At 34.0% G+C, this 24,917-nt stretch overlaps 2 protein-coding genes and 1 pseudogene across 18 annotated transcripts in view; 2 read left to right on the top strand and 1 right to left on the bottom strand.

Moving 5' to 3' along the window:
- Ints13 (integrator complex subunit 13) overlaps positions 1 to 22,893 on the bottom strand; it is a 29,502-nt gene extending 6,609 nt beyond the window's left edge. For 2 of the 7 annotated variants that reach the window (XM_071610044.1, XM_071610042.1), the window contains exons 1-14: positions 22,354 to 22,893; positions 21,133 to 21,364; positions 18,677 to 18,751; positions 12,653 to 12,855; positions 12,174 to 12,254; positions 10,123 to 10,225; positions 8,450 to 8,578; positions 6,728 to 6,812; positions 4,023 to 4,112; positions 3,737 to 3,844; positions 2,588 to 2,766; positions 1,313 to 1,483; positions 884 to 1,038; positions 322 to 552 (exon numbers count right to left, since the gene is read on the bottom strand). In XM_071610044.1, the coding sequence (XP_071466145.1) occupies positions 322 to 552; positions 884 to 1,038; positions 1,313 to 1,483; positions 2,588 to 2,766; positions 3,737 to 3,844; positions 4,023 to 4,112; positions 6,728 to 6,812; positions 8,450 to 8,578; positions 10,123 to 10,225; positions 12,174 to 12,254; positions 12,653 to 12,855; positions 18,677 to 18,751; positions 21,133 to 21,357 (1,835 nt within the window). In that variant the 5' untranslated portion in view covers positions 21,358 to 21,364; positions 22,354 to 22,893. The remainder of the gene's footprint in view (positions 1 to 321; positions 553 to 883; positions 1,039 to 1,312; positions 1,484 to 2,587; positions 2,767 to 3,736; positions 3,845 to 4,022; positions 4,113 to 6,727; positions 6,813 to 8,449; positions 8,579 to 10,122; positions 10,226 to 12,173; positions 12,255 to 12,652; positions 12,856 to 18,676; positions 18,752 to 21,132; positions 21,365 to 22,353) is intronic. The other 5 variants (XM_071610045.1, XM_027934221.3, XM_027934225.3 and 2 more) reach the window with 5 other exon arrangements.
- On the top strand, positions 16,453 to 17,004 carry LOC114091614 (large ribosomal subunit protein eL15-like; annotated as a pseudogene).
- Positions 22,894 to 23,051: 158 nt separating the features above from the next.
- The window catches only part of Fgfr1op2 (FGFR1 oncogene partner 2), a 29,454-nt gene continuing 27,588 nt past the window's right edge, over positions 23,052 to 24,917 (top strand). For 7 of the 11 annotated variants that reach the window (XM_027934137.2, XM_027934131.2, XM_027934129.2 and 4 more), the window contains exon 1: positions 23,052 to 23,292. The gene's annotated coding sequence lies outside the window, so the exon portion shown is untranslated. The other 4 variants (XM_027934134.2, XM_027934133.2, XM_071610040.1 and 1 more) reach the window with 2 other exon arrangements.

Here is a 24,917-nt window from a genome sequence, read left to right as displayed (position 1 = left end):
AAATACCTGGCACATCACTGAAGTTAAATATTTTGAAACTAAAGAATAAAATTGTTTTGGAAATTCTTAACACATTAAGCAGGTACTGATAACAAACATGGTTTATGACTTTCAGAAGCTACTTAGGAAAAATTAACATTATCTTTGCCCCAAGAGTAAACACATACCTTTTTAAACCCAAGAATGATCTTCTGGAGTTAAGAATGATAAGATTATAGTTATAAAATGAATAAACACATATTAAATGAAATTTGAATGTGCTACACATAGAATGTGATACAACAAAAGGTATGTGGGGCTGTATCAATGCTAAGAAATCACCTCTCTGAATCTTGCCAAGGTTTCTCCTGTTCATAATCTTTCACTGCTTTCTCTGATTTGTCCTCTTTGTCCTCCCTCTTTCTTCCTCGTTTTTTTCGTTCTTCTTCTTCTGGGGGTTTGCTCCTACATGCCATCAAACATTCTAAGACTCTTTGATGTTTCTCCGAGTTGTTGATATGGGCTCTGACCAGGGTTTCTAATTCATTCCACATGATACGGTACTGTTCGTCTCTGTGGGAAAGATTTAAAACATTCTTAGAAATGTTCTTTAAATAATATTTATCATTAAATAATATTGAAGTGTTACTTGCTACTGATAAAAGTAAAAGGAAATAAATGTTTTGTTTCCCCTCTTACCCCAGTAGCTAATGGTGGAATTCTAAATTACAATATATCTATGTCTGCTATTCTATCACATCTCCATTATTATGTACATGCGTGTACACACACACACACACACACACACAGCCTCAAATATAATTTATGCGTAGAATAAATTATCTTACGAAACATTATGTATCAAGTAAATGTGATATATAAGGAAAGTAAGGAAAAAAGCTACCTTTTAGGGCCCTTTCCTCTTGTACCAACTGTGGAAATAGGTAGAGGATCATTTTTCCTTTCCATATCAACTAAGTTGTATATTGTTTTTTGACAGTTTAACACATCTTCTTCTGTCAAAGATTCTTTCACAATAACACTGGCTAATGGAACTACCTGTTAGATTTTTTTTAAAAGAAAAAAGAGAATCTGTCTTGAAAAACAAATATCAAAGCATCTAGGTGACCTTGATTTTAAAACTGACTTTAAAGAATACCATGGTGATATAATCTATAACTACTATTTAATTTTCAATAACTAATTCTTTAACTTGAGCAAACGCACATATTACATTCTTTGCTTGATAAAGGTATAAATTACAAATTTTCTAATTTGTTTCTATAAAGAATATGTAACTAATTTAGGGAAAAAAGTGAAATTATACACTTACCGCTTGCATGTTGAAAATGGTGGTTTGTGAAATAATCATAGGCCAGTAACGGGTGTGTTTTTCTAACTGATCTTTTGCTCGTTCCAAAGGGATCTCAAGACTTCCATCGATTTTATATCTGGGGTCTAGAAAAGGAGTTAATCTGTTTTCCCTCATAAATTCACCAAAATCCTAATGATAACCAAATAAGATAAAATTAGAAACTATTTCTACTGTTTCAGTATGGATTACACGTAATAGTCATTTTCCCTGATGTCTTCTCTCCTGTGATTTGCAACAAAGCACTTTTTCTAACAGCTGTCCCCTCACCTCACTTTTTTCAAACTTGAAACCTATCAGCCTTCATACAAGGGAAATGAAGAAAGCCTCAAAATGCATAATACATTCATGCTGTTTTTTCCCTTTTTAAAAACCCGGGAACATTCATTTTATTTCACTCCTATAATTTAACTCTTTTCTATTATATAAAAGAATGAGTTATTTACATTAGAAGACCAATTTGCTTCCTTAAAAACAGCCTTAACATAATATTACAATGTTAACAGTGGATACTGCTAAATGATGGAATTGTAGGTAATTTACAGGTTTTTGCTTTTGCTTTTAGATGTCTGCAAGCTCTATATTTTCCACAATGAATACTGATGAGCATTCTTTTTAGTTAAAAAAAAAAAAAGGAAAGGCCTACTAAAACAATTACTTTAAGTACATACACTCTGGTTTATAAAGTATATTTGTATACATAAATCATATTTAATTCTTATAACTACCTCAAAAAGCAGACAGCCATGAAATATCAAATATGAAAATGGGAGAAAGAATGAAAAAAATCAGAATCAAAACCACAGAAATTCTAGCAAAAATACTATTTCTTTGTATGCTCTTCCCGATAAGAAAAAAAAATTAATGTTACTTCAAAGTGGTAGCAATACAAAGACTCAAAAAAAGTTTTTGCTTACCATTTAAATTACTAGAAATTAAATTTTATCTAAAATAGCAGTTCAGATGAATTTTCCTTCTCTGTAATTCCAATGTGTTAGTATAATCCAAATACTTCCATATACAATCCAGATACTTCTCACTGAATATACAATAATGGAAGACTACATAGTGATAAGTAGATCTTTTGATCAAGTATTAAAGGAAGTTCAACTATTTAAAATAACAATCCACTTCTTCCAAACTCTTTCTTTCACAGATTTTAGCATATTACAGGAACTCAATAACTACTTGCTAATTGATATTAGACTTAAAACATAACATTTATTAAATTCTTACTGTAATCCGGTAGTCTGTAACTCTTCCTCCACATCCTTCGCTAATTGAAGGTGGATCCTCTAGAATGGATCGAGAACTGCTAAGGACATGCAAAAAAATTTCTCCTCCATGGCTACTGAGCATATGACTAATGACTTTGGAACCCGACTTTCGTGGTTGTTCCAACAAAACAGAACGACCTGTCAAAAGCAAGAATGCTATCAGCAATAAAATTCAAATAGATTTATTTATTCCCTTGAGATTTATGTCTAGATTTTTTTCATTTTATTTACTGATTCCCATATTTTAACCAGCACTGCTAACTTAGTATATTTCAATAACTAAAAATCTGAATTCTAGCAATAGCTTATTTTCAGATACTCCAAACTTACACAGAAATTTGGACAGTTTTCCAAAACACGTATAATGGTTTCTGATATAACCAATTTCAAGTTCACATATAATTTTTCTCCTGGACATTTAAGAAGAAAAGTAAGAAAACTGCTGGATAATCCTCAGATTATTAATGCTACAAGATATGTGGGGAGAAGACCCAGTCTCAATTTGCCTTTTATAATAACTCCTTATCAGTTCTATTATCATAAATACTTCCTATTTCACATATCCAAACATTATTAAATCTGATTTTACACAGGGTGATAATTAAAATTGTGCTTAACATAGCAATGAGATAGGCTTTATGATAAGGACAGACTGACTTCTTAGTTCAATGATTCCAAAACCTAGCTGATCACACAAAGAGCTTTTAAAATTTAGACTTATAAAATGGAATCTGACACTTTAGACTTATTCAGTCCCTAGCATTAGGGGAAAAAACAATCAAGCTATAATGGTCTATATTATTCTAGATTCTAAAAAAGAAAATAAAGTTAAGACTCCAAAGTCCAAATTTTTAAAAATAAAAATACTTAAAAATATGTTAAATAAAACTCACTTAGACACAATAAATATGAAATTTATAAAATCATCTTACTTTTTAAACCTTAGTGAACCTGTTAAAGGCTATTTCATTTCAGATTTTTAAGTTTAGAACAGTTTTGGCAAATACATAGTTAGATTATGTTGAAACAAATACCTTTCCAGAATTTATATTACTAATGATTTCACTTATAATAATCTCAGTCAAAACCATTAAAGGATGAGAGTTACCATTTAGAAGAAAATTAGTAAGGCAGGAAGAAGGTCTACTATTTACATCTACGGGTGAAATTCGATAAGCTCCAGTACAATAGTGTAATTCTGAAACAGAAGAAAACACTGATTTGAAAGAATATAAAGAAATATTCATTTCTACAATTTAAAAAAAAAACTTGCTTTTTGAGTCCCTAAACCAATACAAATCAAAAATTCAAGAAGAAATTAACCAATCTTTGTATAATACTTGAGCAATCTTTTGATTTGTTCTTTTCTCTTTCAATTGTTTTTAAATACCTACCAATGTTATTTGTCCTTGGTGTGCACCACTTTAAAGTTATCGTTTCTTTAAACGGGCCTTCTCTACTGCTGCCACCTAAGTGGGTATCACCTTTAAAAATTTGTCAAGAAACATTAGTATTACTAAATAGGTCGTAAACTTTAATTGTTTGAACAAGATTTCAAAATGAGTTTAAGCTCTATAAGATGCATACTTATGAAAAAAAAACAACATTATTTTTATAAAGTCCCTTAGAAAAATGCCAAGCAGAATATGGGTATTACCTACAATTAAAAGTAATATGTAATTTCCCTCCAACTTTTCATTAATTAAACATTTCAGGTTAGTACACTGAATGTCATTGGCAAAAATTTCAAGAATCTACAATAATTCCTCCTTACCCACATCGTTACATGACAAAATAACATAGTTAAATACTCAAAGGCTTAAGGAACCTAAAATTAACAACTAATTTTACCAAATCCTTATAAGTTTATTAAAGAGAAACACAGCCAAGGGATCTATGAAGTTGAACTTTGAACAGGATACATTTACATTATTAGTGCTTGTAATACAGAGATTTGACCTATTCTAAAACACAATGGAGATGTTGCTTGACTTCCTTGACTGGTATGAGTTCTAAGAGGATGAATAGAAATTAAAAGAAATGGAGAGAAAAAAGCATGAAGATTATCAGGTCTGCACAGATGAAACAGAGAGGAGTATGTTTTGAGATAGAAAGGCAGAGAAGCCAGACAATGCAGAGCTTTGCAGGACATTAAAATAGTTTTGTCTTTGTCCCAAGGGCAACAGAAAAGCACTAGAGGGTTTTAAGCTAATGGGAACATGATCAGAATTAGCATTATGAAAATTCATCTTACTGGAGGGTGAAAACTGTATATAGACAGACCTTTTAGGAGACTGCTATTGAGATGCTGGGCAAGAAAACAATAGACTTCATTAGAGAGACAGTAATGGTTGCAGAGATGCAGATGTGAAAATACTGAAGATACCTAGTAGATGAAATCAAGAAAATGTGATAATGAGGCTGGACATGGTGGCACACGCCTATAATCCTAGGGAGGTTAAGGCAGGAGGATTGCAAATTCAAGGTCAACCTCAGCAACTAAGTGAGGCTCTAAAAAACTTGGTGAGAGTCTGTCTCAAAGTTAAAATAAATAAATACATAAAAAGGGCAGGTAGGGACTGGGGATGTGGCTCAGGGGTTAGGCACCCCTGGGTTCAATCCCTAGAACAAAAAAGAAAAGAAAATGTGGTGATGAATTAGATATGAAGAATGACCAGTATCTCAAAGATGATTCTGAGATTTATGCCTTATACAACTGCAAAGATGACAGGGCCATCCACTGTAAGAGAGAACATTAGAAGACCAGTTCAGGAAGCAAAGCTCATTAATTGTTCTGAGCATGCTGAGTTTTCAATGGCTGAAAGACAACTATAAGATACAATTTCAAGGTAGAATACACAGATGTGGAGCATAGTAGAGACACATGGGCTAAACTGGAAGCCTACAATCACCAAGTTCCAGCTCTGTTGTCACCTCCTTGGTACAGCTTAACTAACTCTCAGAGATATAATCAGCAGCCTCCTCCGTATTCCCACAGTGCTCTAATCCCATTGCTACATTACACATGGTGTCTACATGTTAACATGTACAACTACAAGTTAAGCTAACAACTATTCCAGAGAAATATTTTGTACTATCAACATTTTAACATTTAAATTATACTTTACATATTCTTTCCAAGTTTTAAAAATAAATAATCTAAAAACTGACATCACCTTACAGGTTCTTAGCAATTTCCACAAATTATATTTTTAAAAAAAGTTTTCTACATTCTTTTGTTAAACACTGTTACATTCACATGGTTTTTTTTTCCCTTTCTGTTAGCCACTCACTAGATGAACTCCAAGATTGCTTAGACATGAACAAATGTTACAACTGGCTCATGATCATACTTCAGAATAGTTACAAACATGATCAAAGTCAACCATTTAATTCTCTAATAGCACAATCTACATAAAAAACATTCTACAGATTCAACCAAATGTCAAAGCCTAAAAGCTTTTAAAATGACCTTCAAATCTTAAAATTTCACTGAATTTAAGAACTGGCTGGAATATTGCACTTCATCTAATCCAGCATCTTTAATTTATAAGTATGCAAACTGAAGTTTAGAAATATATGGGACCTGCCAATTGATGGCAAAACTTTAACTAAGTTCTTATGTCCTAACTCCAGTCTTCTCCCTTAAACCATACCAATATAGTTACAGAAACCAAAGTTTTGGAGATGAGACTTAATGATTCAAAGAAATTTTTAAGAGGAAAAAAACTAATTTAAATTTCAAAATTTTTATCTAGGCAAGCTGTAGGTCTAACATTCCTTTAGGTCTGCTCTTGTTCTTTCTCTTTGTTAAGGCCACTTGCCTACAGGAAAAAAAAAATGACAACTACCATTTGAAAAAACTTGTGCATTTGAGAAAGGCATGGTGATCTTTCTGAATATTTGCTCAGTTAGCCTACTGTTTCCCATCTAACTTCTACACAACATTAGTATGGCCATTAATAAATAATACTGTCATATAAGTTTAGAAAGATAAATTAAAGCCATTCATGTTTGTTTACTGAAGAACTTCTTAGAGGTGTTTAGTATGCTTTCATATGTCAGATCTTACAAAATAATACTTCAAAATTTCTCTTACCACTTTTCAGGAAATCTACATGTGCATCTTTGTGATGAAGTAGTTCCACATCATAATTGGCAGATGTGTTAGCATGTTGTTCTTCCTGTAGGCAAAATTTAAAACATTTAAAATGATTTGGTTTTGCTTTCTAAATAAGGAAATTATTTATTTTGCTTTTTGTTTAAAATGAGGCCAAATATATTCAACCATAATTTGCTAAAATAATGGGATAGTCTGCTCAGTAATTAAACTATTTAAAGATGCAATAATTTTCAACAGCATTATGAACTTTATTTAGAATCTACTGGCTAGGGCTGGAAATGTGGCTCAAGGGTAGAGTGTTTGCCTGGAACATGTGAAGCCCTGGGGTTGTTCCCAGCACCACATACACAAAAATAAATAAGTAAAATAAACAAGAAGAAAAAACCCCACTGGCTACACATAGATAATGAAGAATTTAATGATTATTTTATGTCAGAATTAACATAGATGACTAATCTAGAAATTTAAAACATTTTTTATTCCAAATGTATTCTTGTTAATGCTTTTTTTACCCAAATATAATGTAATTGAAATAATTTACATAAAGTGAAAATGAAACAGTGTTGAAAAGAGCAAACAGCATCTTTAAATACCTGCAGTGAATTAGTGTAAACACCAATTACATAAAATAGCAAATACAAACTATAAACAAGTTTAGCAACTTGCTTTCATAGTAAATAGGAATTTCAACATTATCTATTTACCAAAAAATGAGAAAAATTGAAGAGAGAATCACACACAGTAGCATACTAATGTCAAATTCAACAAGCAAGTCATCTGTTATCCTTATAGTATTATTCTTATAAAATTACTCATATCAAAATAAACCTATTACATTATATTACTTGTTAATTGCTTCTGTATCCAAAAAGTTCTAAAAGATAAGATTAAAATTTCTGGAGAAGAATCAAGCCATGGAATAAGGAAATTAAAAATGAAAGTATTATACTCATGCAATTTAGTGTTTATGATGTCATGGCAAAAAACCTGAAACTGGATTATAAACAAGACAATTTGAACTTTCAGGTATAGTGATCACTTTATATTTTAAAAATAATCAATACAATTCAATTCAATTCAATTCTACTCAGTAACAATGCTTCTAAAGCTTCTATTGGTCAGGTATTGTCCTGGTCTTATATGACGTAATAACATAATGAAAATCACAGTAATAGAGTCCTAAGAAAATCCATTAGTAAAATTATAGGACTTATGGATATCTACAGTTTTACAGTTACACAGTAATAAACTAATTGAAAGCTATGGGCTATTTTTTCCTAATTAGACCTATTATCTATAAATATCTTTATGCTGGGTGGGCAAGAATACAAACACAGAAAAAGGATCCACTAGAAAACACAAAGTACGTAAAATCTAATATTACAGCTGTCAGGAAAAGAATCACAGAAAAATAATTTAAAATACCAATTATATTTTAATGAAAATAATGAAAACATATTTTTTAAAATTTCATATAACATGTTATTAGAAATAAAAAATATAGCACTTTATTCTGTGATCCTTTCTTGATGCTTTTCAATATTTACTAACCTGGTCAAAGACACTGAATGTGGGCTAGTAAAACAGAAAATATGATATGGAGAGAAAAAGTAAATGTTCAATTAAAATAAATAATACATATCAAAGACGTATTTAAAAAGCAGTTTTCAAATTTAGCAAAAAAAAAAGAACGCCTACCTTCATTGGAATATTTGTAATAGTAGTTGAAGCCAAGTCAAAATGTTGCTGTACTAAAATATTCAATTTGGTAGCAAGATGCCGTCCTGCACGAACACTATGAACTTCACTAGTTAAAACTGGGGACAACTACAGAAAAATATGCAAGAAAAATAACCCACAAAACATTAATTCATTGTAACCTAGTATATTATAACACAAAAAAAATTAAGTACTTTTACTTTTAGAACTTGGGGGAAGGAGAAAAGCCCACAAATTAACCATGACAGTTATTTAGCAAAATTTTCATATATTCATTCAACACATATTAATCAGAGTTTACTACATTATAAATCAAGAACTGTGTAAGTCACTGGACAATACAATGGTGAACAGTCTCCACCCTCCTAAAACTTAGAGTGAAATAATTTTTTATTTAAATATATTTTTAATTTGTATTTTTACTTCTACTCATCTAAGCATAAAATGAATTTGAAGTGACTCACAGAAATACTACAGAAAAAAATAATTCATTTTGTTGTGAAGACAAAATTCTGCAGATAAAACTTAAAGAATGTAGGAATCACCATGAACATCTCATTTTGTTGCCAATAAATGAGATAAGGCAATCAAAAGATATAAGATAAAAAAATTATTCATTACAGGGCAATAATATTTATTATAAATTATTTATTTTAGTTATTATAAAATAAAACTAACATATTGCCATATTATTACAAGAGGCAGAACAAAGTTAATAAAAAATGATAGAGATAATGACTTAAAAATACCACTTAACTATAAAACAGACTACAGCAATACCAGCATAATTATATTAAAAATTGCAAAATAAAAATTCCAGAATATAAGGACATATACTTTTTTTAGGTGGGGGGTAGTACTAGAGATTAAACTCAGGGACACTTGGCTACTGAGCCACTCCCCAGCCTTATTTTGTATTTTATTTAAAAACAGGGTTTCACTGAGTTGCTTAATGCCTCGCTTTTGCTAAGGCTGGCTTTGAACTTGCAATCCTCCTGCCTCAGACTCCTGAGCTGCTGGGATTACAGGCGTGTGCCACCATGCCTAGCAAGGACATACAATTTTAATTTAACTACATAAATAGATTTGTATTTCTAAACATAGACCACTGATGGAAAATAATCTGACATGAATTCATTTAACAATTAACATAATTATCTTTTCCTTTGAGATTTTCAAATTTAGTTAAAACGAAAAAGTAAAGGTTGAGAATTAAGTTCCCCCCACCCACTGCCTAACATGTAAAATTAGTTTCTTTATCAACAGAGTGTATTTTTATTAAGAAAAAAGAAAGTGTATTGTTTTTCTAATGAAGAAAAGATTTTCATACAATACAAATGGCTACTAATAACTGAAATTTATTGAAGCACTTAGGAAGAATATAAATTGTGTATGGTTTGGCAACACATTTTATTGAAATAAACAAATGTCAATAGGCAAGCAAAATAGAAAATACTTTTTTTTTCCAGAAAATACTTTAAAAACTATAATTTTAACAACCTAAACATTTGTCCTACAGGTTTTGCTTTGAAAAATTTAAATATTTTCTTTTCAGTAAATATTGATATTGTGATCACTTCAATGCTAACCTTTCTCAGCATTCATTAATAAGAACTCACAGTGATCTTTTCTTCTGAAACTTTTACACCTACCTCTTTTTTAGGACGATCAGATACAAGGCTGTCTTCACCAACTGGGTAGGTGTGGATCAAGACCAACTCACATTTTTGAATCTGCATGAGACTTAAAGAGAAACTTTTCACTTAAAATATAAGAATATATACTATGTAAAGCATTTGGGTAGGTAAACTACTACAACTTTACTACACTAAAACAATATATTGCTACAACCAGACACTACTGTTAACACAAATGCTAAGTATTTAGAAAGACAGTGTATAACCGCTGTATTTGAACACAATGGTTTTATCAATTTTAAGTACAAAAATAATTTTCTTTTTGGAGGATTAAAAAAATACAGAATTCTTATAATTATCAAAGAGAAAATGAATACACTGTATATTAATTTCCCTTGTACTAATAATTTCTCTTAAGAGTAAAATCAGGAAGAGTTGATTATTTCCAAGAACACAGATTAGTAATGCTAAGAACATCCCCCAACTTTATACTGAAATTTTGAGACTCACAGAAAAGTACAATCTTCAATGAACACTCCTATATCTTACATTCTATTACATGCATTTACTATTAGCTATATTTTCTACCTAAAATTTTATTAAACCATTTGTAATTAAGTTGCAAAGGACCCTCCTAAATACTTGAGCATGCTTCTCCTAGTAAAAATAATCTTACAACAATAATACCACTAACCCAAGAAAATGTAATCACTCAATCCAAATTATAATCCACATTACAATTCACATTAAATATGTCCTTACTAACTGTAATGTAACAAGAAATCTGTATTTGGTCTCTGCCCTGGAGTTCCTAGAACAGTGTTCTTAAAACCTGTATAAATTCTTAAGACAACTGGGTTGTACTAACGATCTATTACTCTAGTATTTGATCTTTGATCTCAGTTTTCAACATTGGAATTTCCCTTGGAATTTCCTGGGTGATAGGAGTATTTTTTGTGCTAATGAGGAAATTCATGGTGGGCTCTTTGATAGCTCCTGGATGGTAAAGCTATCACCAGAAAGACCAAGCTATAATTAGAAGTTTAGGAGCTTTCAGCCCTACCCTACCATCCTCCAGGAAGGAAAGAATCATCAGAGAGCAAGTAATCAATCATGCCTATGTGAAGCTTCCATAAAATTCCCTGAAGCACAAGATTTAGAGAGATTTTGTGTTGGTAAACATATCCACATGCTGAAAGGGCAGTACACCCCAACTCCATAGGGACAAGAGCTCCTGTACTTAGGACTCTTCCTCCTATGTACCTCTTTACCTGGCTGCTTGTCTGTAGTCATTATAATATCCTTTATAATGGGGTATCGTAAAAGTGTCCCTCTATTCTATAAGCCACCATAGCAAACTATCAGACATGAGGAGGGAGTCATGGAACACCTCATTTCTACCCAAATTGGACAGACAGGTGAAAATCTAGGGATTTACTACTTGAGACTGATGTCTGACAGTGTGTGGGGTGGGGGACAATCTTGTGGGATGTATCTTAATCTGCAGGGTCTGGCAAAAACTCTAGTCAGTTAAGTATCATATCTGAACTGCAGGACACCTAACTGGTATCTAGAGAGTTGGGGATTTTGTTGATGTGGGGAAAAAAAACATTACATTTGATTACTCAGGGTATGGACATAGAGAGGAAAAAAAGTGTTTTCCTTTTCAATAGCTTTTTTCTTTTTTAAAAATTCACACAATGCAATGAGTTGTTATGTTTTGATTTGGTACATACTGAGTAATGCTACCTACAATTTGCACATTTTACAAACACTTAACAGACTATGAGAATGAGCCATCAAAACAAATAGGCATTAGAAATTTAAGTGCTATTTTATCCTTCTGATTACATTTCCTGTGAGAAAAGTAAATTTCTTAGGTGCAAGACAAAATGGGAAGAAAAGCCTCTACATTCTTAGTAGTCAATACTTTTAGACTAATTTGTTGAGTTAGGACAGAATTCAAGGGAATACTAAAAATCACATTAAAATTCTTGGAAATAACTATAATAAAATGCATACAAGATGAAGTTGAAGACATTTATTTCTTTATGGATCATACTCACTGATCTGAATTTGCAGCAAGCTTGTTATGTTCATGAATGGTTTCCTGGACACAGTCTTCAAGCATTCGCACATGACTATCACTGTTTCATAAAAAAGACATAGGAAGCTTAGATAAATAAACAGTTAAAAAAAATTGAAAATACTATTAAGATAAAAAATATATTATTATTAACCTGCATTATCTTGTATAAACACTTAAAATTACTTTAATAAGGATTGTCTTTAGTGTGTTCATTCACAATACCAAACAACTATCTGAAAAACTAGTGATAAAAAAAAATAATAATCAAATCAATTTACATGACAACACAGTTTTCACAGAGATGAGTCTTCATTTAGAATTGGATAAATGCAGCATTAATTTTAAAGGGGAAAAAAATAAAAAATCCACTTGCAATGTGTTTAAGTGTTTATATGTAAACCATAATAGGAATGACAATTCCCTCAGTGAAAGGATTATTATGATTACTATCCACACCTTTTTGCATTAGTAATGCAGATTATTCGTCCTCTATTTCCAACACGTTCTGCATTCTCCATGAGTAAAGTACGAGCCTCATGTTGATATTCAGTAATTTTGCAAAGCGTTTCCACTGCTGCAACAAGACCATGCAGAATACTGCAGCATTCTGGATCTGCCCGAGGATTAGGAGGCCCAACAGCAGCTAATGCTGCCATTAGCTAAGCAAAAGGAAAAACAATTAGGTTGACAAAAGTAGTAACAAGTCAGACAAAACACTCACAAGAAAACTACACACCAATGTATTTTTAAAATATAGACATAGACATCCTTAATAAAATACTAGCAAACCAAATCCATTTGCACACAAAGAATTATTATATACCATGATCAAGTAGTATTTATTTCAGAAATACAAAGTTGATTTAATATCCAAAATCAATTAATGTAAGACACTGTATAAATTGACTAAGAAACAAAAATCACGATAAGCTCCATAAACAGAAAAAAACATCATTTCACAAAATTCAAGACCCTTTCGTGAATAAAACAAAACAAAATGACAACAACAACCAACGAAACAAACAAAAATATAATGCAGGAATAGAAAGGGAACTTCCTGAAAGAGAAGAGCGCCTATGAAAAATCCACAGATAACATCTTACTTAATGGCAAAAGACTGGATATGTTTTTCCTAATGGAACTTACGAATAATGATGTCCACTCTCACAACTTTTATATATACACATAAGTTATTTTTAAACTTCATGAGAATTGCTTACTCATAAAAGGTATCCAAAAAAGAAAGAAAAGTTACTGTTTATAAAAATGTCATATAAAGTCCCTGTTACATAGGAAAAACCTCAATAAAAAATCCTAATTCCTTAGGAGTCAGAGACATATGAATTGAAACTCTGGCTCTGCCATTTAATCTCTTATGGATTTTTCTCTAGTCTGATAATAAAACCTATAATAGAACCTATCCCACATTAATGTAGTATTTTTAAACTTTAGCCAAAAAAAAAAAAACTTTAACCAACAAAAACTCCTGAAGTCTGACATCTTTTCTGTAATAAAATGTAAGCTGTATAGGATAGAGTTGTATGCTTAATGGAAAGAATTTTGGGCCTACATATGTATGTTAAACAACCTCTGGCTGCTGTACACCTCAGTCCATTCACCTGTACAAGGGAAGAGTTGAAGCAAAGGATGTTTAAGATCCATCTGGCCCAAACGTTCTGAAATCAGTCAACTTCACTTGTTACACATTACTATTCCTAATAACTAGGGAAAAACGTGACACAGATAACCAAAGCTAAACATTAAATATGCTAACACAGAGAAGACTAAACGTAATTTATACAAAATGTCAATTCTCTTGTATCTTTTTTTCTTTTTTGGGGGGGTTACAGTGATTGAGCTCAGGGGCATTCAACCACTGAGTCACATCCCCAGCCCTATTTTGTATTTTATTTAGAGACAGGGTCTTACTGAGTTGCTTAGTGCCCCTCTATTGCTGAGGCTGGCTTTGAACTCTCAATCCTCCTGCCTTAGCCTCCAGAGCTTCTGGGATTACAGGCCTGCGCCGCCACCACCACGCCTGTTCTCTTGTATTTAATATTGTTATTGTATTTTAATATTGTTGCCTTTACATCTGAAGTTTCTTACTCCATTCACAATTTAAAAGCAGTGCATGTGATAATGTACCTTCACCTCAAAAGTAGAAGTAATGCTTCTTTTATGATTGGTCACCTATCAAATGCATACCTTCATTGCACTACAGTGGTGCAGGAAAAAAACCTATATACCTCTTTGTATTCACCCACAGCTAGAAAGACTTCAAGCTTCTTCCACAGTACTTCCAAGAGATAGTACAAGAGGAATGCATGAAATCCTTAATATTATTTTTCCAAGTAATGAATGAATATTAAGAATATTCTGGTTGGGTACAGTGGCACATGCCTGTAATCCCATCTACTTTAAAGGTTGAGACAGGAGGATTATAAATTCAAGGCCAGCCTTGGCAACTTAGCAATACCTTATCTCAAAATGAAATTATAAAAGGGTTGGAGGGCTGGGGTTGTGGCTCAGTGGTAAAATGCTTGCCTCATATGCTTGAGATACTGGGTTTGATCCTCAGCACCACATAAAAATAAATAATTAAAATAAAGATATTTATTTTACATCTACAACTAAAAAAATATTAAAAAAAAAAAAAAAGGCAGAGCACTTGCCTAGCACACATAAACCAATCCCCAGTTCCACCAAAACAAACAAACAAACAAAAACTAAACTAAAAAGATAAAAATGCAAAGCCAAGCCAATGAAATCCTACTCCTTAAGTCACTTATATCTAAAGAGTGTAAGGTTAGATATGTTTGATAATCACAAATATTATAAGGGATAAACACATTTTCTTTAAAAGTATTACACTAAAACTCACCTTTAATTAGATTATTTCTATTGAAGAGAATCCATTAACAGAAAAATTTTAGCATGACATAATTCAAAGTGTATCCAATATATCACTAATCCCTATCTCTCATGTTGTTCAATTTTACCAGTGAAGAATCTAGTAGAATAAAGTCTTCCATCCAACTAAATAATAGCAATGAACATAATCTACCAGAAACTCAATATATTTAGACAAATAAAGTTAAGAAAACATAAACTTAATTAAGCAAGCATGAGTTTATTTCTGTTCCCTCCACTATGACCACAGCAATTTTTTAAAAAGTATAAACCCAAAGATGAAGGAAAAAGAAGATAACAACAAATGTCAGATAAAAAAGATATCAACAATAATACATAAAAATGAGTGAAGAAGTGGTAATAAACCTAATAGAACTGAACAAGATGAAATTTAAGTATCTACAGGGGAGAAATAGAGGCAAGATGATATGTCCTAAAGAATTAAAAAGAAGTTTGAGAACTTGAACACAATGCAGGGATGAGACAACATTTTAAGAACTATAAGTAGCTTTAAGTCAGAATAGGTAAAATTTGATTCTAGACCCTACAACCTAACCCAGATAAGTGACTATCTCTTCCCCACTCCCACACAGAATTACACTTGTGAGTGGGCACAAAACAGAAAGGTACCAAGCATGGATACCACAAAGCACAGCATAGAATAAGAGTAAGTTACTAGACCAGCACTGCTCAACAAAACTTTCTGTGATGTTGAAAATGTTCTCTGTCTGTTCTATTACAGTAACCACTATCTATGTGTGGCTTACTGAGCACTTGAAATATGGCTAGTGCTATAAGAGAACTAAATTTTTAATTATATTAAATTTTTAAATTTAAATACACAAATGTGGCTAGTAGCTACTATATCATTTAGCAAAGTACTAGACTCAAAACAGAAAAATTTAAATACAACCTGGATGTCTGCGCACTGAATGACAGAACAAACCATCCCCTCCTGCTTCCAGAAAGCTACCTACAAAGTTTATAGAATATAAACTTTGAATAGTAGAAGATCTTCTCTGGAGACTACAAATAGTTCCAGAGAGATGATCTGTTAACTCTGACATTTGGAAGTTCCTCAGCAAAAATAACTGTCTTAACCTCTGAAGCTTAGTCAGCAATGCCTAATCCAACATAAAGATTTTCTAATCTGCTGTTTAATGCCTTGTTTTTAAATAAGATTGCATAGACAAATGTCATCAGGCATTTAAGAAAAGCCTCAACATGAAAAAAACTCTTGAGAACACAAAGGGATCAAAGAAAAACTTAAAACACACCATAATTAATGGCTCCAGATAAAAAATATTACACCCATAGGTCTGGTAGCAGCCATCAGGTAAGACAAGATGGGCATATACAAGTACATCCAGGAGCTATGGAGGAAGAAGCAGTCAGATGTGATGCACTTTCCTGAGGGTCCACGGCTGGCAGTACCGCAAGCTCTCTGTGCTCCACAGGGCTCCCCACCCAACCTGACCAGATACAATGCAGCATTCATGTGCACTGCGGTGGCCACAAATGTCCATTTCCTAAGGGTGCAACCTATGGCACGCCTGTCCATCATAGTATTAACCAGCTAAAGTTTGCTTGAAGCCTTCAGTCTGTAGTGAGTGAGATGGACGTCGCAGTGGGGCTCTAAGAGTCCTGAATTCTTATTGGGCTGGTGAAGATTCCACAAATTCTTTATTGGTCCATTCCACAAAGCTACCAGAAGAAATCCTGACACCCAGTGGATCACCAAAACAGTCCACAAGCACAGGGAGATGCATGGTCTAACATCTGCAGGCCATAAGAGTTGTGGCCTTGAGAAGGGCCACAAATTCCACCACACTATTGCTGGTTCTCACAGTACAGCTTGGAGAAGCTGCAATACTCTCCAGCTCCACCGTTACCACTAACATAAGTATGATGTTCGTAAGGTTCATACCTAATAAATAATTTGGGACAGTCATGTCTGCTTAAAAGTGTTATTTGTCTGTTAAAACTAGTCTGCAGATTATTTCATGAATACTTTGTCAAATTGTGGAAGTTAAATTGCAATAATGTTTGAAGACAGTAAGTGATGGTGTACCTTGTTTCTAATTAGATAAACTTTCTGTCTTGCTTTATCTTATTAGGGACTTATATGTCAGGGTTTAAAATACTCTGTGTGGTACAAAAGGTGTCATATTCTTTTATTTATTTTTTTTTTTTAAATATTTTTTAGTTGTAGTTGACACAATACCTTTATTTATTTATTTATATGTGGTGCTGAGGATCGAACCCAGGACCTCACACATGCTAGGTAAATGCTCTACACCTGAGCCACAACCCCAGCTCCGTGTCATATTCTTTTAAAAGAGGAAAAAAATTATACCCGTAAAGTAAGAAAAAGATGATAAAAATGATATAGTTACAATGTAAGTACAAGTTATTGGAAATGTAAAAAATATAAATAACATTTCCATATGAGTCAAAAGATTCAAATAATGTAGAACCCAGAGAGAGGCTCAATGAGAAGAATAAGGAATTTAATCCCATAAATTCAAAATCCCACTAATAGGTATGCTAAAAAGACACGGAATATAGACAAGAACATTATCAAAGATACAGCACAGGGACTTTTTCTTGAACTGAAGAATATAAGCCATAGCACCATGAATGAGAAAAGACTAAGATATATTACTAAAAAATTTCAGAACACACAGTGGGAAAGATAAAATTCTAAAAGCTTCCAGAAATTATGAAGAAAAATGATACTGGACTTCTCAAGAGCATCATGGAGGGTGTAACACAGTATAATGATGTCCTCAAAATTTTTTGAAAAATATACTTCCAATGTGGAATTTCTATGCTCAAAATATCAAAAAAAAAGTAAGGTAAGTTACAGGAATTCTGGAGCCTCTACCAAAACTAAAGACTACAGAGAGAGAAAAATGAGACCTGAAAATTAGAGCAAAGAGGATAACTGCAGTGCAGTAAGCCCAGAAAGTGCCAGTTCAGACTGTGCTTCAAGAAGTAATTCGTGAAGGTATCAAACTGTTAAATTATCTAATACATCTATAATAAAAATACTGAGAAGTTTAAGCAAACATAGAAAAAAGGAAATAATTAATTCTAGGAATAAATAAAAATTTGCACAAATAATCATAGATATTACCTGGCATAATAGTGAATAACACTGTATGTGGACATTATAACAGAAATATGAAATTTTAAGCAAACCAATAATTCTGATATAATAATTCTGAGAAAACAGGGAAAGGAATGGGTGAAGGGAATATAAAAAAGATAAATCCTAACAATAATGATAAATAGATAAATTATAAATTGAGACCTCAATAAGTAGGAGTAAAAATATGTTGTTTAGAAATATGAAAATATATATCAGAAAAACTAGAAGTGAAAGATGTTTGGGGGTGAGAGGGTGAGTGAAATGGAAAGCTGTTTTTCTTTTAATTTAACTGGAAATTTTAAAACTATGTATAAATACAACATGGACATAAATAAATAAATAAACTTTTTTTAAAAAAACTATTGCCATATTTAGATAATTTTCAAAAACAGCCACAACTTAAAACCTAACCATACCTCCTGTAAATTTTGGTCTTCTTGAGTCCAAGAATTTAAAACATGTGCTCCGGAGTCACTCACAATGAAATTCACCTAATAGATGTCAAAGAAACAATTAATATTCAACTATAATTTTACTTAACCACCATACTTTAATATAATATGCAATTTCTACCACTGATTCATTGTTTGATTAATTCATTCATTTTATAATAACAGAATGCCTAGCTTATACCAGGTACTATTCTTAGCAGTGGGGACATGGTACTATAGGGATGGATAAAACAATTCTGTCACAATGTGGGGGAAGTCTAGAATGGGGAATGTGACAAAGTAAGGAGCATTGCAACAAGAATACAAATTAACATGATAATTTCAGAGAGTGATAAATACTATGAAAAATAGTTGTTAGCTACTCTAGATCGGGTTGTGAGACACAGGCTCTCTATAGAAAGTGGCAATCTAGAGAAAATTAAAATGACCAAAGGAAACTAGCCACTGAAAAAAACAGGGATAGAGAATTCCAGGTACAGCAAACAGCAAATGCAAAAGTTGATAAGTGTGTACCCTTAGAAGAGTTTAAAAAAAATAAAAAATAAAAAAAAATAAAGAGTAAGCAGAGTAGCAGGAAAAAAGTTCAAACAAATAGGGCAATAGCCTTATCTATAGAGCACTCAGTAATTCAGACCACTGAAAGCCAAATAATGGATTTGAAATACATTATTTTTACTAAAGTAAAATACAAAAAGAAAAAAAAAAAAAACATTATTGGGGCTGAGAATATAACTCAGTGGTAGAGCACTTGCCTAGAATGCGAAAGGCCTTAGGTTTGCTCCCCAGCACCACAAAAAACTACCAGGTAGGATGATGATAAGGAACATATTAGAAAATATATCAAGTGACTATGTCACTTTTTGAGAGGAGGAAGAAATTTCTTTTTTTCCCCTGGATGATATGATCTTTTTTCCCTAATATACATGAAATGTTAGTTTCCTTCTTTAAAGAAAAGGTTTGATAATTGGTCTTTTCTCCAATGTTTATCTGACAGGAATAAATTTTATAGCCACTTTATTAGATTATCTCACTTAAATCTTACAGCGAGAAAATAGGTATAATACTTACATAGGAGGAAACTAAGGCTTGGAGAGATTAAGAAATATTATCCAAGTCACACTGCTGGTTGCTAGATGCCAGGATTTGAACTGAAGCCTGTGCCTAAAATCAAGATGCTATTCTTCCCCTCATTATATATCTATACAGGATGCACAAAAATTTCAAAAGGGCCAGGTGCCACAGCGCAAGCCTGTGTCCCACCAGCTAGGGAGACTGGGCAGGAGGAGGACCGTGAGTTCAAAGCCAGCCTCAGCAACGATGAGATGCTAAGCAATTCAGTGAGACCCTGCTCTAAATAAAATACAAAAAAAAGGGTGGGGATGTGGCTCAGTGGTTGAATGCCCCTGAGTTCAATCCCTGGTACCCTCCCCCGCCAAAAATTATAAATATATAAGGAACTTATTTTTTAACTTGGAATATATCTGAATGCATAATGTTGGACTCTCTATATTCACCTTAGCTGTGACTATGCTATCTTTGCCAGTCTAAGAATTGGCTAGGTCCCAGCCCAGGCTGCTGCAAATGAGACGGAGAGCACATCATCCACTTGTGGCTAACCAAATGACTTTCCCAAAATAAAACATCTGAGATAATAAAACCTAAAGATAATTTTTAATACTTAAATTTTCTATTAATCATCAATTTCTCTTCTTGATATAAAAAAAAATTCCATTTAGCATCATTTTTTCTTTCTTTCCTTTTCTTTTGGTGCTGGGGATTAAACCTAGAGCTTCCCAATGAGCTACACTCTTAACCCCAACTTAGTATTTTAAGAGCATTTCTTTTTAAGTTGGGCAAATCCTAAGCAGTTTAGTATATATTCTTTAGAATGGCAAGCAGCCAGTCTGCTTAGATTCAGATTCTGGCTCTATCTCTAACTGGCTATGTGACTAGGGACAAGTTTCTTTACCTCAGTTTTTGTATGAACACCACAACTGTAATAAACAAAACTGATATACAGCTGGCAACATACCAGCACAAGTAGAGAAACTGCTTATAGCCAATGCTCCTTCTGCTTGGGCTCCCATAATTCTCAATGGTGCTTGTTCCATATTAGTTGTTACATATTAAAATTGCCTCAATACTTATGGTACCTACTTCATCTAACTGTTGTGACAATCAAAGGAGCTAATAAATATAAAGCACTTTGAAACATGTCTGGCACATGTAAGTGTGCAATAGTTACCAGCTGTTATTACTGGTTCCAATTAAATATCTATAATATATTTATCCCAAATAGCAGTTCTGTGTGCATTTTAAGTAGTAAATAAATAGTTCTAAGTCAAATGTACAACAAATTTATTTACACAGTTAAGTATATCCCCCCCATATCATAAATTTTGTTTGTAATGTATACTCACCAGCTTTTTAAATGGAAATATATCATACATTATTCTACAGTACTCCATCGAAGATTCTACTGAACAAGTCCACAATGATTTAGAGATTGGGGCCAGAGGGATGATTCCTTGGGTTCTATTCTTCACCAGCATATCAAACTCCACATGCTGTCGGCATGATTCTGCCATATAAGGGCAGTGATCCACAACAAATACTGTTTTATGAGATTCAGAAAAAATCTTCATTTTTAACCTATATGGGGAAATGTACATTAGTTAAATGGTGATATATAACATGTAATATCTTAAATTATTTCTAACTAACAGGACTTTTCCACACACAAAAAAAAATTGGTAGGAGACATTAAAAATATGTTCAGAGAAATTTGCCCAACAAAGGAAAAGTTTAATGACAATGTTTACCAGGGTTAGGACCAGAAAGCAACTGGGTCAATTCAAATAAGACTGTCACTTTACCAGGCACAGAAAGTTACATTCCATAATTTTTTTATTTTTGCTTTTTAAAATAACTTAAAATTGTCAGAAAAAAACATTTTATATATCATTGTATCTGATTCCCTTATATTTACCAAACATGAAAAATAATAAATACTCTTCAAATACACTTTTGGTTATCTTAATTGACATTGATATATAAAAACCTCTAAGTCAGCAATTTTGAGCTTCCCTCCAAACACAAACAAACAAAAAAGTTTCAAGACTTCTGAAAAAGGTGAGTGGAGTGAGGGAAAACTAACAATTAAGGAACGTGACAGCAAAAGTAAAGCCCAAAACATAATAAACAACTCCCAAGATAACTGCATATCGGGTGTTCGTATTAGGATAAGGACCCCAAACTCATTCTTCTTCTTAACATTTGATAGACCACAATAATTTCCATGTAGAACAGAATAACTTGGTTGCTACAATTACACTGTTGGGGAAAAGGAACTTTTTAAACTTTTTCTTATTAAAACAGAGCATGAGATACTCTCTTACTTCACTAATAAAATACTAAATAGACAAATCCACATTCCAAAAGCACATGTTAAGCAGTGGAAAAGTGTTCATCAAAACGAACTGTCTTTTTACGACCGCTATTTTCTTCTGTTCTCAAAACACATCTCCCCTTCATGCAAAACTCTCTTTAAGAAACCTCCTAGACACACTCTGCCGGGGGTTGGGAAGGGGGTAATACAAGGTGAGTGGATAGGGAAGACCTCAGAATCGAGGTTCGCTTACTTTCGTGCCTGGTCCTGCAGTGAAAACGAACAGAGGCTGTGCCTCTCTGGCAAAGGCTGCTGGCTGGGAGGGTGGGAGAATCAACGCACAGTCAGGAGTGTCTGGTACCAAAACCAGGGGACTACGCTTTCCCCGCACATCTCCAGAACACCGGTCCTTCCCAGGCTTCCTAAATGCAGGAGTGCGCGCGTGCGCGTGCACATACACACACACTCACATACTCGGGCTCGCGCTTGCGCAAAGCACTCTTCGACAGCCCCGCCAAGCTTCTCTTCCTCCTCCAAGGACCGACGCACAAGACGCCAAACAGGAAGAGGGCGGAGCCAATGAGAAAAAAAATTGCCTCCAACCTCGAGATGTTCTACCCACTAATTTACCCAATCACCCTTTGGGAAGAATGATCCGGGCGACCTAAGAGTGTCCCCAAAAGTGAAGTACCAACCACAGCACCGCTGAACAGGCCACAACCCCTTAGGTTCAGAACCCATAGGCTTAGCACCCACCCTCCCGCGTCTGCTTTTCTGTCTCTTCACCTAGGCCCGTTGCCCCTAGAAAAACACGCGAGACTTAGCGAGAAGACGAGCTAAAACTAGAGTGGGTAAATAGGGAGGGACACAGGAAGGCCCCGCCCCTACCTCTCCCGCAAATCAGCGGCGAGCGGCCGGCTCTGCTCCACGGTAACGCGAGGGAGGAAATCTCGCGAGACTGGGGCAGTCAAGGAGCGCTAGTCGGGGACGGTCGGCGGAGGTTTATCCCGGGTCAGTGATGGGGCTGAACCCTGCTGACTTGCCAGTTGTCTGTGCTGTCTCTGTTGGATTCTGCGTCTGCTCGCTGAAGACGCGGAACAGAGGTGCGGAGTCTTTTCCTTTGGGTGCTTAAGACCCGGTCGTCAAAGGTCCTAATCTCCATAGCCGACGGCTGCGAGGGATTGAGAGCGCAGTAAGTGGTATAAACCCGGGGACCAGAGCGGGCGTAGGCGAGTCGGAAGCTTCCTTTGCCTGTGGGCTGCCTCGGTGCGTGCCACTTGAGAACCACCGGCTCTCCGGCCCCGGCCACTTCGCAGTCTCAGCTCTTGGGAGCCAGCCCGGTGCTTAGCTTTGAGCTCCTCTTTCCGGAATGGAGGTACGGAAAGTTTATTAGAAACTCTCGGCCCCAAACCTGTGGACGCACCGTACCATCCGTATTTGTTTTCTTCTCTTCTTACCCACCTTGAGGGTTAGGGAAAGGGACCCTTTTTCCTCCAGTTTACCCCTTTGCAGTATTTGCCGCAGATGACCATTCCCTTCTTGAAACCGCCATCCAAGAGATATTACTCTTTTTTTCTGGTTTTCATCTTTATTCCATCCCAGATACTGATACTGACACCAGTATACGTCCTAACATCCAAACTAGAAACCCAAGAATCCACAGTTCCAGTTAAACTGCACTGTATTGTTTCTTCTTTCACCAGAATTATTGCACCTACCCCAAACTAGTTTCCCCGTTAACGTCCTTACAGTTCTGGCATACATTTTGTTTACATCTCTCCTTAAACTTTTCAAGTAACCGTATTGCTGACAGAATCAAGTCCTAATTATCAAGCATGTCATTCAAGATCTTTTACAGTCTGTCTCAATCATATTTTTAGAGTCTCAACTTGCTTCTCCAGATACTTTAACGTCCAACCATACCAGACACTGGCTGTTTTTTCCAAAAGTGCCGTGCATTTTTCACAGCTCTTTCTCTTTATAGGACTGTAGCATCTGTCCCTGTTTGCCATTTATCAAAACTTAATTCGTGGATTTTCTCAGACTCCCCCAGGTGACAAAGCGCTTCAGATAGTTTGGTGGTATTTATTAGGAAGTATTATTTGTTCATTTATCTGTCTGTTCTGCGAACTTGAAATTGAGTCTGAAATCATGTCATTTCATCTTTGAAACAGAATCTATTCCAGTGCTTGGCACATTATTTATATGTACATATGTATACATATTTATAATAGTTCGAAAAACTTTACCACGGAGTTTTTAGTTCCTTAAAACCATGGAATTTTAAGACCTAGAAGGAACCTTGTATATTTGCTTGAAGGCCCCTGCCTATTTTGAATATGAGCAATCCCATACTCCTAATACGTATGTAATTGTAAAATTTTTAAATTATTGGTTGATTGGAATTATAATGGAAAGGGAAAAAAACCCTATGCTTTCAAATAATTTTGTGTTTTATTATACTATTATATTTGAAAAGTAGTGGAATTATATGTGAGAGAAATGTCTTAGACTGTTTGCAATGCTTCCTGTGTGTGCATTCATGCAACTGTGCCACTGACTCCTTGGCCTATAGGTTAGAAACAGTGGGTTTAGATTAGGTTGGTTCCTTTTGGAATTGCTGTAACTGTTTGCATATGTGTATATGAAACTTTTGTTTAATCGTGATTCTAAGGATATTTTATTATGGCGGGGGGCGGTTACCCGGGATGGAACTCAGGGGCACTCAACCACTAAGCCACATCCCCAGCCATTTTTTATACTTTATTTAGAAACAGGTGCTCACTCAGTTGCTTATCACCTTGCTGTTGCTGAGGC

The sequence above is a fragment of the Marmota flaviventris genome, chromosome 3 (genome assembly GCF_047511675.1).
Source record: "Marmota flaviventris isolate mMarFla1 chromosome 3, mMarFla1.hap1, whole genome shotgun sequence".
NCBI classification, from domain to species: domain Eukaryota; kingdom Metazoa; phylum Chordata; class Mammalia; order Rodentia; family Sciuridae; genus Marmota; species Marmota flaviventris.
This window is presented reverse-complemented; position numbering and strand designations above follow the sequence as displayed.